The sequence below is a fragment of the Ptychodera flava genome, chromosome 16, assembly GCF_041260155.1.
Source record: "Ptychodera flava strain L36383 chromosome 16, AS_Pfla_20210202, whole genome shotgun sequence".
NCBI classification, from domain to species: domain Eukaryota; kingdom Metazoa; phylum Hemichordata; class Enteropneusta; family Ptychoderidae; genus Ptychodera; species Ptychodera flava.
The window spans coordinates 36,829,089-36,843,099 of NC_091943.1; the positions used below are offsets into that span (position 1 = coordinate 36,829,089).

Consider the following 14,011-nt stretch of genomic DNA (forward strand, 5'->3'; position numbering starts at 1 on the left):
TACTTCTAAACAGAGTGTCTTCAAGGCAGATTTGGAAGTGTAGAATTCACACAGAGTGTCTTTATAGCAACGCGATACAATTGTGCGATGCCTGATAAATATTCTATACCTTATAGCTAGTAAGCTCCATGGTAACGCGAAGGCCGTACCGTAAATACTACTGAGTCCGAATATGATAATAGCTTGTTATCAATACATGTATATCGATCGTGCAATATTTTCACCAGAAGACACACCTAGAATTATCGGAACTGTGATTAATTTCAATGAGAGTGTGCTATCAGAAATAAAATTCGCCCAGATACTACATAAAGTTACTGAACAGAGTGGAGGGAGAATAACCAGGAGGAATGCAAAGTCCTAGATATCTGAAAAACGGATTATAATCCGAGAAATGTTCGCTTTGGCTTTCCCTTATTTGTCGATGAAACGGGTCTCCTGCATGTTAAAATAGTCGGGTACGTACAAATTTCGTATTAGTGTCTATTTTTAGTACTCAGCATCTCCTGTCTTTGGTGAAGGTATGGAGCGACATGTTGTTGCGAGAAAACGCAAAAAAAAATCTTCATTCATTCCGAACAATAACGCTTATCACAAGATCTACATTTCACTGCTAAACCCTACTGGGTCGTCATGTTGCGTAATCTATTCATGCCCTGTCTTCAACGACATAATTGTCATTCAAATTTGACAAAAATAAGATGGCGGCGCTCCAAGGGAAAGTGCATGTACAGTAACACTGGTACAATGTCTTTCAACCCGCGATGTAGCTTTTGTCTACGACTGCGGGGAACTTACCGCTTTCGGTGGAAAAGGGCGACAGTCGTAATCGCCCTGTGTATGTTTATTATCATGATGGGTGCATATTTAAGAAAACATCGTACAGATGTTCAAGGTGTGGCAAGGCGATTAGGGTAAGTATAATTTTGCGTCTATACTGTACTATACGAAGAAGTAACATTCAGCATTGGCGTTGAACCGATCCATGCATTGAAGTAGCATATGGACAGTAAAGGTGAATTTAATCCATTGTCACTGCGTATGCACACACTAGAACAATGGAATATTTGTAACGCCGTATTCGGCTGTAGTAAACATATCAACACCACTTTCGGGTCAGCTATCTTTCGTGGTATTCTCTAAGCTTTACTGGTAAAACCAGCCTGTGCTAAAACCTGAGGAAATATGTAGACAAAGCTGAGATAATGTGACGTGATATCCTGTTATGAGAAGACTGGAGTAATGATATACAAACAAACAATAGCATTTTATTGACAAGGTTACCTTCCCAATCTTCGTTTCAGTCCATTTGGAACGGACAATTAATTTGATATCAGGGGGAAAGGGTGCTCGGAAGATTCATCGGGGAGCATTATTTTTTCCTCAACGTTCCACTTTGAAATCATTTGTTTTTCAATTTGGTGAATTCTTGCAACCTTTTTACTTTCCTTCTAAGAGGCATGCATTCTACGTGCATGTACCTCTGAAATATTCCCTATTTCTTTTTGTTGAAATATTTAATATATAACATGATAAAAGCGAGTTGGGAATGGAAAGTATAGCGACACCTAAGTTGACACCTGACTATATAGACTGACCTAAACCTGAAATATTGCTAATGGACAAAATATCGTTGGGAAAAGAAGTTCTTCTGGATCAACAGTCCCTTTTCGGGATCCGAGCGAGAATCTTGAAACTCAACTATTGAGTCTATGGAAATGACCCTACCACTGTTTAGCTATAGGTGGTAAAAAGGATTCCGACTGAACCACTAAGGTTTTCAAATACTTATAATGCACAAAGGGAAGAGGAAAGGTAATCCAATCCTGGAGGAGGTTGGGAGGGTGTCTCCCTCCCCTCCTCACACAAATTCTGAATATTACAAATTATAAGTGGAGTCACTGGGCGACCACTGTTAGTGTTTTAAATGTTCCTACTGACCTTGTAGTAGCACTTAATTCGATGGAGCCGATATTTGAATATTTGAATCCCATGCTGTGCAATGCTGCTGACAATGACACCGGAGTGGATGCGTTGATGGAGATTTAGACACCTAGCATTGTGTGATATTCCTGCTATGGAAACAATGTTAGCTCCAGCTCGCAATTTCACAACACTTTATACAGGGCCCCGGAAACATAAATTAATTACATTGATATATAACTCGATCAATCTGACTAAGATTAAACGTTTTACGTTTGGGAGTTATGTGAGTTGAATCTTTTTAGTGTTTTGTTTTCAAAGTGATATATGTTCATCTGTTATGAGCCAGTACATTTTGTCAGTTATCAAAATATTGAGCCCTTGACGATTAATAACATGTACAAAACACGTTCATATCGGGAGTACAGTTTCTATCTTGAGACGCCGGCCATAACGAGCACGGAAAGAATATTATTCATAGGGAATTGAAACTATTGTCACGTCTTATTTCTAACTCGCTGAGCGCACCATAGTTATAAATTCAAACAGACAACACAGTCAATAACCATGGAAACGATAATTATTCAAAACTTGTACAACACAATGATGTATCGGAATAGAGTCTTTTGACTCCACTATAATAGTTATCCAGGTACATAATAGGTATCTGTTTAACATAATGTATACTAGCTGTAAGGTAACATTTCTGTTTCATCGCTTCTAATCTTCTTTTCGCGATGAGTTTTCTAGTTTCATTTCAAATTTATTCCAACTATATTATCATAAAATGACAATACTGTCGCGGATATATAGATATAGATCGGATGTTGTACCTTCTTCATGACCGCAACGTGTCGTAGGGGTTTTTGTCGCACCATGCAGATTGCTAAATCGACTTGCTGGCATCGGAAACCGTACTATGAATAGGACCGAAATTTACATATTTCTATCGAATGTTGACGATGGGACACCAACAGTGACCATTGAAAACACTTGAAGATAAAATTTATACAATGACCGGCTGAATTTCACCGACAAGCCTTACGTTAGCTGTGAACAACCCGCACAGGACACACACTTCAAAAGAGAACAATGAATTCGTTGACTGTCAATATTTATTTTCATGACTGTACATCATCTACAACTTCTGATAAACATTAGATACACACAAAACCCTTCAGATCAAGCTAGTAGGAATATTCCATTCAGTCTACACGACACGGCTATTCACATGTCAACTGTATTACATTGCTGTGTTAAACTATGGGCTTTGATGTAATTACCTGTTGAGGAATTTCAGCTATTTTGTATGATCTTTTAGATATTTTGTCACTAAAAAGTAATTCATCTGACCTTACAGTAAATATTCGATCCAGAATGCACACGTTGTCAGCAGTAAAGCCTTGTTATGATTGAATTACCTATGCTGGGCCCTGGGACTGCCAGCATATAAAACCATTCACATTTCATGATAAACAAAGTTGTCATAAGTATCGAAAAAAAAAGTCAAATTCCTTGTTTCTAATGTGCCAGGTGGCTAATCGTTACATTGATGGCGCTGTACGGTCTGTGGTGGTGCTGCAGGGTAGCCAAAGAAGTACAAGAATCATCTATTGGAATACAATGATTACATTTACTACTGTTTCGTCTCTTCACTCGATGAATTCCCAAATACTTTTAGATAAAAAATCGTCGAACTCAAGGAATTAACCAACTGGAAAAAATGAAATCACGAAGAAGTCAGCGTAAAATAAAAAACCTTCTTGTCACTCAGAAGACAAATCTACGCAAACCAAATGTACATGTAATGACTAAAATAATTTATCACAATTAATTATGAAATAATAATCCCAATTGTCATCATTTCATTGTCCTACCAATGAGCAGACACCTGTTGCGAAATAGATTTCCTGCCAATGACCTTTGAAAATTGTGTTTTGAAAATGACACACTGAAACAATTAGACTGAAGTAAACAAGAAGGCCGAAGTCTGAAGGCAGATTATAAAGGGGCTGATTTCAAGGCTCACACGCAATTTCTGTTTTGTAAACGAAGAAAGCGTTCTTGATCTTTTTAGTCTGCAGCATTTTTTTCCTGTAGCAATAGTATATTTTATCTAGAATGTCATTTCCCTATTCTGAAAATTGGTATACATCAAATTAATGTATAGGTTTTTCAAAGCTCCTTCTCTCATTCACTCTTGTCACACACTTTGCAGAGAACTTGAACCACTTGAGTCTGGGACACAGCATGAAGAACGAAAACGGGACGTCGATCTAAAAGAGCACATAATGACATTGAAACGAGTTTACCGAGCTTTGGAAGAACCCTGGCAGCTTAACCAGACAACTTTGAGGCGCGTAAGGTTAGGACACTTGTTTGCGATTTTGCCCGTCAAAATATATCTTTCTCAGAATATTGTATATATAATTTTAAGCAGCGATGAATATGCCAAAAGCTTTTTATTCAAGTGTGAATTGAGCAGTGATAATTTGATTTCATCTTTCCTGGTGTTCAACAGAAGCAAATTACAGGATCAGTTGGTATCAGCAAGAACCATATTTTTCACCAAAAGAACAACTCATGTTGGCACTGAACGTCGTTTCCCAAGAAAACCGAATGAAACATTTACAGTGAATAAGAATTTGTACAATCACCTCATACAGGTATGTAAATAGTTGATTTCAGCGTTTCAGAGCCCGGATGTGGGACCAACAACTCTCTACATATCTTAATGTGTAACTTTCTTTAAAGTACCTTCATAAAGCAAGGATCTCTTTGTTTCAAGCTCTCACAGTAGTTCTCTGAGATTCGAGTGTTGTGCCAGATTATCAAAATGTTTCTTCGCTTTCGCCGTCTTTGCCAAAAACTTGTGTTTTCTTTTGTGATGTGTTAATATTTTTCCTCAGTTTCTTTTCTCATTGTCGTTTAGTGCATGTTACCATTTAAATAACGTACATCAAATTGTTGAGGACAAGTTGTCATTAGGCAGTCAGCAGTTAAGTAAAACCATTATTAACCAAATCAAATCCTAGATTTCTGAGTCGTAGCAGAGAAAGTGTGTGATAGAAATTACTGTTTAGTGCACATTGAACATTTAGATTTCAATAGGTGCCACTGGAACCAAGTTGTCCCTTGGGCTAGCATCGGAATTGTCTCATAATCCGATTCCAAGAACGTTGATGATACAATAACAAACGTGCCACATCTAAATTATGTTGACTATTGTATCATTTTGAATTGTACTGTCATATCTTGAAGCATTGCGGGATTATCCTGCGACATTTGATTCAAAGCTTTTATCAACCAATGAAATTTATGAACTTCTGATGCATCACCTTTTTCATAATGTAGTGATCACATCTCATTTTATCCACCTTTTGGACAGAGATTCACCATAAATTGGATTTTTTTGACGTTTTGAGTTCGTAAAACCATGTTACTTAACAGTTTTAATAGCTTCAAATCTAAGAACCACTTTTACGAACAATTTATATCAATGTACTATTGTCATACATCTTGAAAAAGCAACACAAGTTATTGTTAAAGTAGTGCAGTCAAGATATGGTAGAGAAATCGTGAATTTCAACAACATTACTCGCAAGTTGAAAGAGATCTTTCGCCAGAATTGACATTTTCTCCACATTATATTTTCTGACCTCTGATTAAACCAGTTATCATGTATTTGTCTGATTGCATCCGAACAGGAGAATCCCCTGAATCTAAATGGTTATCGGAAATGCAACGTGGTGGGTAACTCGGGCATTCTCGTCAATAGCCAATGTGGAGAAAGAATTGATGGCGCTAACTTTATATTTAGGTAGGACAGTTTTCACATTGTATATTTCCCCTGACTATTTACTTGGAGTGACTTTTGAGTGAACATGGTGAAATCCTATTTACATGTCGTTAATTTTCTTATTCGTTGCAAGAAATAAGTGACAACTTGAAGGATATTTTGTTGATCTCACAGATGCAATTTACAGCCTCTTCATCAGTACTCTAGAGATGCGGGAATTCGTAGCAACTTGAGCACTTTGAATCCAAGTGTACTTTGGGTCAGGTACGTATACAGTAGAACGTTGATAGAAATGTAACTAAAGTAATGAATGGAGAGGCTGGTATGATGCTGATAAAATGACAAGGGAGCTCACTGACATTGAAGCGAAGTTTCAACTCGGTAGTGAAGTAGGGAAGTAATGACGTAGTGCATATTGCTGGTAAAATTGTTTTCCAATTCTTGCATGGTGGCTGGGATTTTCTTAGATCACTGATATAGAAGCATCGCAATATTTGACAAAAACTGCAAGCATGAAGTATCCACACCCGTCATTTCGAAAGAAAATGCATATTTAAAAAGTAATAACGTAATAATAAATTAAGGAAGACTGTTTCTAACAATGGGGAATGCAAATGGAATCTGGAAACACAAGCATTTAAAACAATGATTTGTACAAATTTGATGATAACTGTTGCCTTCGGGAATGTTACCTCAATGCAAGAAACAAAACAATATAAACAGATCAAACAGTCGATAAGATGTTGTGAGGGGTTTGTAGGTCTATACAAACTTGAAGACAATACAATGCAACGTGAAGTGAACTGTAGTACTGAAATTAAAACAGGAATTAGAATATTATTTACAGAATAGAAAATGATCATGTCATCATATCATGGTCTGTCGTTGCGATGTTTTCAGTTTGACTGTGCTTGAACAGTTCAAGTAAAGCTAGTCGTAAATTGCTGAATAAGTCAGTCATGTGACTAGGTGGCTTTTACACGATTAATTCAAAGCACACGATGACACGATGATTCCTTCCCATGGTCGTGCCATTTGTGATACTTATTTTCCTCATTTGCTGTCAAAGGTACCAGAGACTTGAAAATAAGAAATCAAAGCGACTTTTCACGGATATCGCATCTCAATATTCCGGTGTGGTTGCCATACCAACTGGCGGAGCATCCGGGCTGAAGTGGTCGTTGAGGGCAATGGATGAGTTGAAGAAAAGTTCTGTGTCAGCTAAAGTAGCCTTGATCGACCCACAACACATACTATCAGTCAGAGAGTTCTGGAAACATAATGTCACGGGAACCATTTCAACCGGTAGGTAATTCATGTTTGACATTTGTATTATGTGTGTATTGGTCGTCAATTGCTGTTTGTCCATGAGGCAGAGCGATACCATTCATATTTCTTTTGTGAAATAAACGCATTTTTACATTAATTGTTTTTAAAGTATTGAACGTAGAATGGCGTTTTTAAAAACAGTTTTGAATGAATTTCCAGACGAATATATAACATTTTAATATTTTAATATGTAACATAGTTTTGACACAACAAAAATGGACGCAGAGAGAAAAAAGTTTTAATTCAGAGAGACTATTATAATATGTTCCTTAGCCAGCTGATGTATGCAGCGAGTAGCCTAATAGTGTCACATTTCTTTGCAAACTCGTTTATTTCTCCAAATCGTATTGTAACATTGAATAGGCAGCCCTGGAGGTATTAGGAGAACTTTGAATGTTGTTTTCAAAAAATTTGTCAACTTGTTAATGAAACAATCAACTTACTAACGAATCACTGAAGATAGCCATGATGCCGAATTTGTCAAAGAATACTATGTTGCTTTGAGTTTTTATACCAACGTAAACTCCTCGATACATTCTGATTATTCGTTTTATTCCCATGCCGTCTCAATAGCGTCCTGCCCTATAACAGAGGGACTGTGCCTATAACAAGAAAAATCTGCACTTTTACAATGTATTGCGCCATTTCGATACATAAATGACTTTCCGATCTATTAACGGTGTTCGCTGTGTCTTAAATTCAATTGCCATCAAACAAAGTGTCCGAAGTCCTTTACAGTTTTATGTTTCTTATGTTTTATATATGAATGTTATTGTTGCGTCTCGAAGCGAAAAACAGAACTTCTTCCAGGCCTACTGCCTGTTGTTTTTTCTCGGGATGAAAAGAAAGATCGGTATAATGTAAATATTGTCAGCAGAAGAGAAACCTCGCGTTAAAAATAATATAACTTTCTTTTACTAAAATTGATTTCCATTCTTTTTCTCTTTGGTGACAGGTATGTATCTTACGACACTAGCTTTGATCCTGTGTGAAGAGATTCATCTATATGGATTCTGGCCATTTTCATATAATCAATATGGACAACCAATCCCGTTCCACTACACGGACGACTTGCAAAAACCCAGTATTCATCATCATATGTCGGACGAATTTAACTTATTAATGAAACTCCATCAAGCTGGAGTACTGCATGTACACGTTGAAAGATGTACATAAAAGTCGTACATTCACACTCAGGCCATTCTCGCGAGCCAGAGCAATAATTTTCGCTCCGCTGACCTACGCAAAAATCAATCGTCGGTTTTTCATCGACTATCATAGAGCCTTGCAGCAATGCGTGAACGCTAAACGTGGCCAGTGATACCACGGCCTTTTCGGCGTTGGGTGATAAGACTCGCCGAAGAGGGCGTGGTGTACGACGATGACTCAGGCTGGTCCGGGTAAACACACACGATACCTACATATATTTGATGAGAAACAAATTATAATTATGCTAATTTTGAAACTGCAATAAAATATGAAATCCACTCTCGTTGCCATGGAACTCATGCAAAAACTTCATTTCATGAACGGTTTCTCTTTATGCCGTCTTCTTTTGAATACTGTATATCTTCATTTTCTTTCCACTATCATCGTGCCAAGCATGACCGCTATAGCTAGATTTTGTCCCGGAGGGGGAAACTTAATATTTAAAGCCTTATCCTCTCGCTCAAGGATATAGCATCTGTTTTGGGATTCGGCTGAAGTGTTTGTCGGCTGATTCCCAGACAAATCACGGAAAGATGACTCGGTGATTATGGAAAGGAACAGCGCTGGCCATGTGTTGAAAGGTAGAATGCTCCTCTAATACGGGCTCCCAGATATTTACAATTCTTCTGTGATCTAACTCTTGTGGTTGCTCATTTCAAAGCTCCTGATGTAACAAAAATTCTCACCGTCTTAGTTTTTAAAAATCGAAAATGTTATTTTTCTCTATTTGATTTAACACAGGAATGGCGACCATTTTGAATCTCAAATATCGGTAAATCCTTGGTGATTTGTTTCTCTAGTACCAAATTTGCAGGGTGACCCTCGATTTTTATTCTTGATTTTGAAAGAGAATAGTCGGAAAGATTCCTTATTGAGGACAGTTTAAGCGAGAGGCCCATACTACTTTAATACCACATAGTTGTGACCTTTGCTCTAGCACACCCAGCACTAACGGCTAGATGTCAAAGGGACTGTTGAAGAACGCCTCCTATAACAATGGTCATAGACTAGAGGAGGAATTTCATCTACGTAAGTGAAATGTTTGCAGGGCAAAAGTAAATAAATTCTCTATTTGGCGTCCCCGCGCGTTTGTTTTTTTTTTGGGGGGTAAACGGGGGAAATCACCCTGAAACATAAACAATATAATAGGGTGATTTCAAGGAACGGGAATATCAGGTACTTTTGAAGAAGTAAATCTACGAAAGCGTCAATCATAAATCGGCAACAAAGATAAAAAATTATGCAGCGAGCAAAACCCCGTCTGCATGCACGAATTTTAATCTATGTAAGCAGATGGTCGCTGACCAAAATCTGGAAAATAATAGAGAGCGACCAAGCACTTACCTCTGTATTTAAGACCATCCAAGTAATCATAGCGTGTAGAAGGAACAGAAGAATCATCAGAGATGTCCTCGTCAAAACTGAAAAGTAAAATACGAGGAAAACCCAAACGACCCGTAATAACACTTGAACACATAACACCTGGATCACAATATCATTATTCTAAATTTCCTTGCAAGAGTAACAAAAGGCATACATCAAATTCAAATATGGGGAAAAAAGATAATGCGACTGACTGAACTGACGAACAAATTACATGTTGAGATTCTAAACAGAGCTTAAGACGGATCAAAAAAGAACTGCAAACTTATTCACTCCCTCTATATGTAGTATAACCCTAACCCTAACCCTAACCCTAACTTAAGCCTAACCCTAACCCTAACCCTAACCCTAACTTAAGCCTAACGCTAACCCAACCATCGGAAATACGTATCAACAACAAACAAACAAACAAATAAATAAATAAACAAACATATAAACTGCTCTTTATTGACAAATATTAACAAAACAGCTTTTCACTGTTATTTTCTTTAAAATAACAAATAAACAAACAAACACATACACACAAACAAACAGACACAAATAAACAACAAGTACGAGTCCCCTGTCGTATCACCAACAGTAGAGTGGATGACATGTGGAGTTGTCTTCTCTCCACGACAGATATATTGCACAGTGATGAAATAGAATAGCAGTGTCTTGTCATAGTGGTCTGTAAATCTGACCACTTTGGGAATAGACTGATAGACTCTATACTTCAATACTTCGGCCAAACTTTGTCACGGAGACGGCACTGGTAGTCAGTTGTTGTTAAAGGGACAAAGTCGGCCATTTGTCATGAATTTTGTTTGATACGAGATGCTACTTATATTGTTTGACATGTTGAAAGATACTGAATGAATGGATGACCAGGCATATATATGACACCGGTTTTAGATAAATTAAATGAAAACCATGGCGAAAATGAATTAATGGTCATTACCATTAATTCATTTTCGCGATGGTTTCATGTATCGTGTCGAAAACTGGGGTTCAACATATCGAACCATAAAAAACTTACGTTAAGGTCCAACTGCAACTCTTCGGTAGTTTTCTTAGTTTCCAACTGGGCGGATGGCTCGGTTACACACTTCGATGCCATATTGATTTTCGTGCGTCTTCTTCGCGCATATTCGCGAGTAATACATCTTGTTCTCTGTAAGGCGCCTTCTGATAGGTCGGCTGTTCTGGCCAGAGCGTGAGATTTGAACGCGACTTTTTATGGGAGTTAGTCAGATGTAGTAAGAGGCGACAGCAAGAGAATACCGCGTAAGTATAGACCTCGCCGTACTCTACATCTGATTTTAATCAGATCGGCTCTGACCAAGAACAAAGCAAAAATAGGAAATTGACGAACTATTGCTATCAAACACTTCAGTGTTAATAGTCGCGCAGTAGAGTAGTTGGGTACCGGGCGCATTTATTCTTGGCCAAATGCGAGTTCTGGGTTAGTTGTAAATAAGACAGATTACAAAACATAGAATTTTACAATATCAAGATGTCCGGAAATCAGCTGACAACAAGGGTGTGTTTTACCAACAAGGAAACTAGGCTCCTATGCAGGTCGCGATATACGTACATTAAGACTAAAACCACAGATGTGAATTATCGAACTATAAGTGACAAATATCAGCATTCCTATAACATAGCAATCTAACGGGGACCGCGAAAATGTGCCATGAGACTATCTATGTTGCAGGACTCAGAAGCCGTTCAAGAATTCGGCGAAATGCTGACCGTGAGCTTGACATCGTACAAAAAGTAATCTATACCTTTGGTTAGTTTCAAAATTCATGGCAGGGTGTAAATACTTGTTTACCTTTACATCGAAACCCTACATAAATTGACAAAACCTTTCAATAGCCTCTTTCTCATAATTTCGACATACACTTCGTATTTCAGTCATACACCTTCCAACACTCAAAGGACTATTTCATAAACTAGCCATGCGTAGATACAGATATATCAAATGTGACAATTAGTGCAGATTATGGTCATTTAAGGTGAATAACCATACTAATATGTGACCTCCTTACGAGGTCATCTTCTTGTAACTTTTATTACAAGCTCTGACAGGCCGTAAGTAGAGTAATTATCATTTTATACATTTTATTGAGGGTGTAACTCAAATTAACAGCTGCATTGACATTGATGACGTCAATGGAGGCGTCGGAGATGACAGTTTGGTGATATTTTCATGAATATGATATTCTTTGAAAGCGTGCAAATATTTGACGATTAATGACAGAATATAGTTTTATTGTACTTGGCCTCAGCCCAAGTACATTTGTTTTCATTCCGTGGGAAAAAACTCTGTAAGGTATAACCATTCCTGGCTGAGACCAGGGAGGGCAAAATGTCTTGGCTTCATCTTTCTTGGCATAATAAATGGCGTAATGATGTTAACTGAATGGAAGTGCTGCTCTCAGCCAGTCTTGAATAAGTGAGATGTGAATATTAATGCTTCTCTATCTGAGTTTTTGCCACAAAATCTTCTGAATATAATCAAAATGTGCATCGAAATGCAACAATTAATGCACCCTCCGTTTCCTAGGCGATGGCACGACCCTTGCTACACCCACTGGACGAGCCAAAGTGGGAGGGGTAATTTCAGTTTGGTCGAACAAGAGGCTCGAGACCAGAATTTAACATTTAAACTTGAAACATGTTTAATCGCTGACAAGATGTTGACTAGTGTTAACCGAAGTAAAATTGTGAAAAGGAAAGTTTTATATCCCGGACACAATGAAAACATTACGACTGGAAACTGTACCCCCAGTTGAGAATAGTAATGCCCACAGCGATGGAGAACACTTATCCTTGAGCTGAGAAAACCAGACCATCATTTCGAAATAGAGCTGCAGATTCGAGAAGCTCGTTCAAAATAGCTAGGTACACCCCGTAAAGGGGTGGTTTCGAGTTTTGAGGGCAAATTTGCCTCCTTCATATAGAAATCGTACGTTTGTTTTTCCAGGAGAACACACCATTTGACACAAAATTTGCATGTAAAGGGGTCGCCAGTAAGCACGTGGTCAAATCTGGCATAAGAAACAATATGAAATGTTGGGTAAAGCCAGTCCAAAATAAACTGATTTGAACTTTTGTGTTTTGTAATTTATACCACTGCAGTAACATTACCTTTTTTTGACAACATCACACAATGTAATACGTTTTGAAACTGAATACTCCGACATATTCTGTGTCTCCTTTGCTAAAAAATACGGTATGCCGATTACCATGTAAGGAGATGATGACGTCAAGACAGATTTGTAGCGTGTTTGGTCCTGGATGGTGCACGAAGTTTTGTCGAGGTAGCTTGTGTATTTATTTCCTAAATGGGAGAGATTAGGGTCGATCTAAACGAAGGCCGAAGAATGTTATGATCCTCTAAGCGAGCTGAACTCTAACGCGAATGGTTGGATAATTTGGAGGATGTCTAGAATGATTAGTCTCATTAAGATTATTTGGCGGTCAGTATTGAATTTCAACTGCGTCACAAGTTTGCGAAATGAGTATTCCGTCGAACGGTCAACGAACGATATTTTAGAAATCTGGAGACATGGCACATCGCATTTTTGTATTAATATTTTATATTTACAAAAGATGTAAGAAGCAATGATTTTGTCGAAAATTCTGAAAAAAATATAGGAAGATTTGATCGCGAACACATTTTCACTTGGGGTCAACTAGCTCTGCGTACGATGCTGTGTGTTTCGCTACAGCTAATCGCCCCGCTCACCACAGCCCTGCAAAGACCCGTACGCGTACGTAGGGTCGGTGACTTCAAATCCATTTTGGGACTTGACGTAAAAAGCCAAATTACTGCCGAAATGCAGCGTTCTTGGGCCCAAGTCGTATCCCAGCCTACCTCAGCTACTCGATCGCTTCCAAAAATGACAGTCTTTTATTCACTTCTCGTAAATAACCGTCGATGTCGGCAACTCTCTCGCTAGCCCTGCGTACGATGCTGTGCACGTGTGTTAGCTGTAGCACATAGCATCGTACGCAGGGCTAGGGGTCAACATGGGGTCGCAGCCATGTTGCCTCAAAACTTATTTCTGTCTGCACTCAAAACTCAAAAATGTCGGATATGAACCTGAAAAATCGATGCAATTTTGTCAAACTTCGGCGAAATTTCAGCATATAGACAAAATTTCATCTAGGTAAGCAGGGCTCGAAATTAACTTTTTACCCTGGTAGTCCCAGTGGGCTACCATTTTCTGAAGTTGGTAGCCCAGCGACAAGGTCTGGTAGCCCATGCATGAATGAAGAGGTTTTTTTCGTAAAGAATATTTTATTTATATCTAGACAATGAACGATTTATTTTTCATGATTCTATCCAGTGAGTGAATTTTCTAGTCATTTGACATC

At 38.2% G+C, this 14,011-nt stretch overlaps 1 protein-coding gene across 1 annotated transcript; it reads left to right on the top strand.

Moving 5' to 3' along the window:
• The first annotated feature begins 674 nt into the window (after positions 1 to 674).
• LOC139114738 (alpha-N-acetylneuraminide alpha-2,8-sialyltransferase-like) lies at positions 675 to 8,538 on the top strand. Its single transcript, XM_070676615.1, has 7 exons — positions 675 to 914; positions 4,142 to 4,288; positions 4,445 to 4,589; positions 5,631 to 5,743; positions 5,897 to 5,986; positions 6,792 to 7,027; positions 8,007 to 8,538. Exons 1-7 carry the CDS (start codon positions 727 to 729, stop codon positions 8,225 to 8,227), a joined length of 1,140 nt encoding a protein of 379 aa, XP_070532716.1. The 5' UTR covers positions 675 to 726; the 3' UTR covers positions 8,228 to 8,538.
• Positions 8,539 to 14,011: the final 5,473 nt, after the last annotated feature.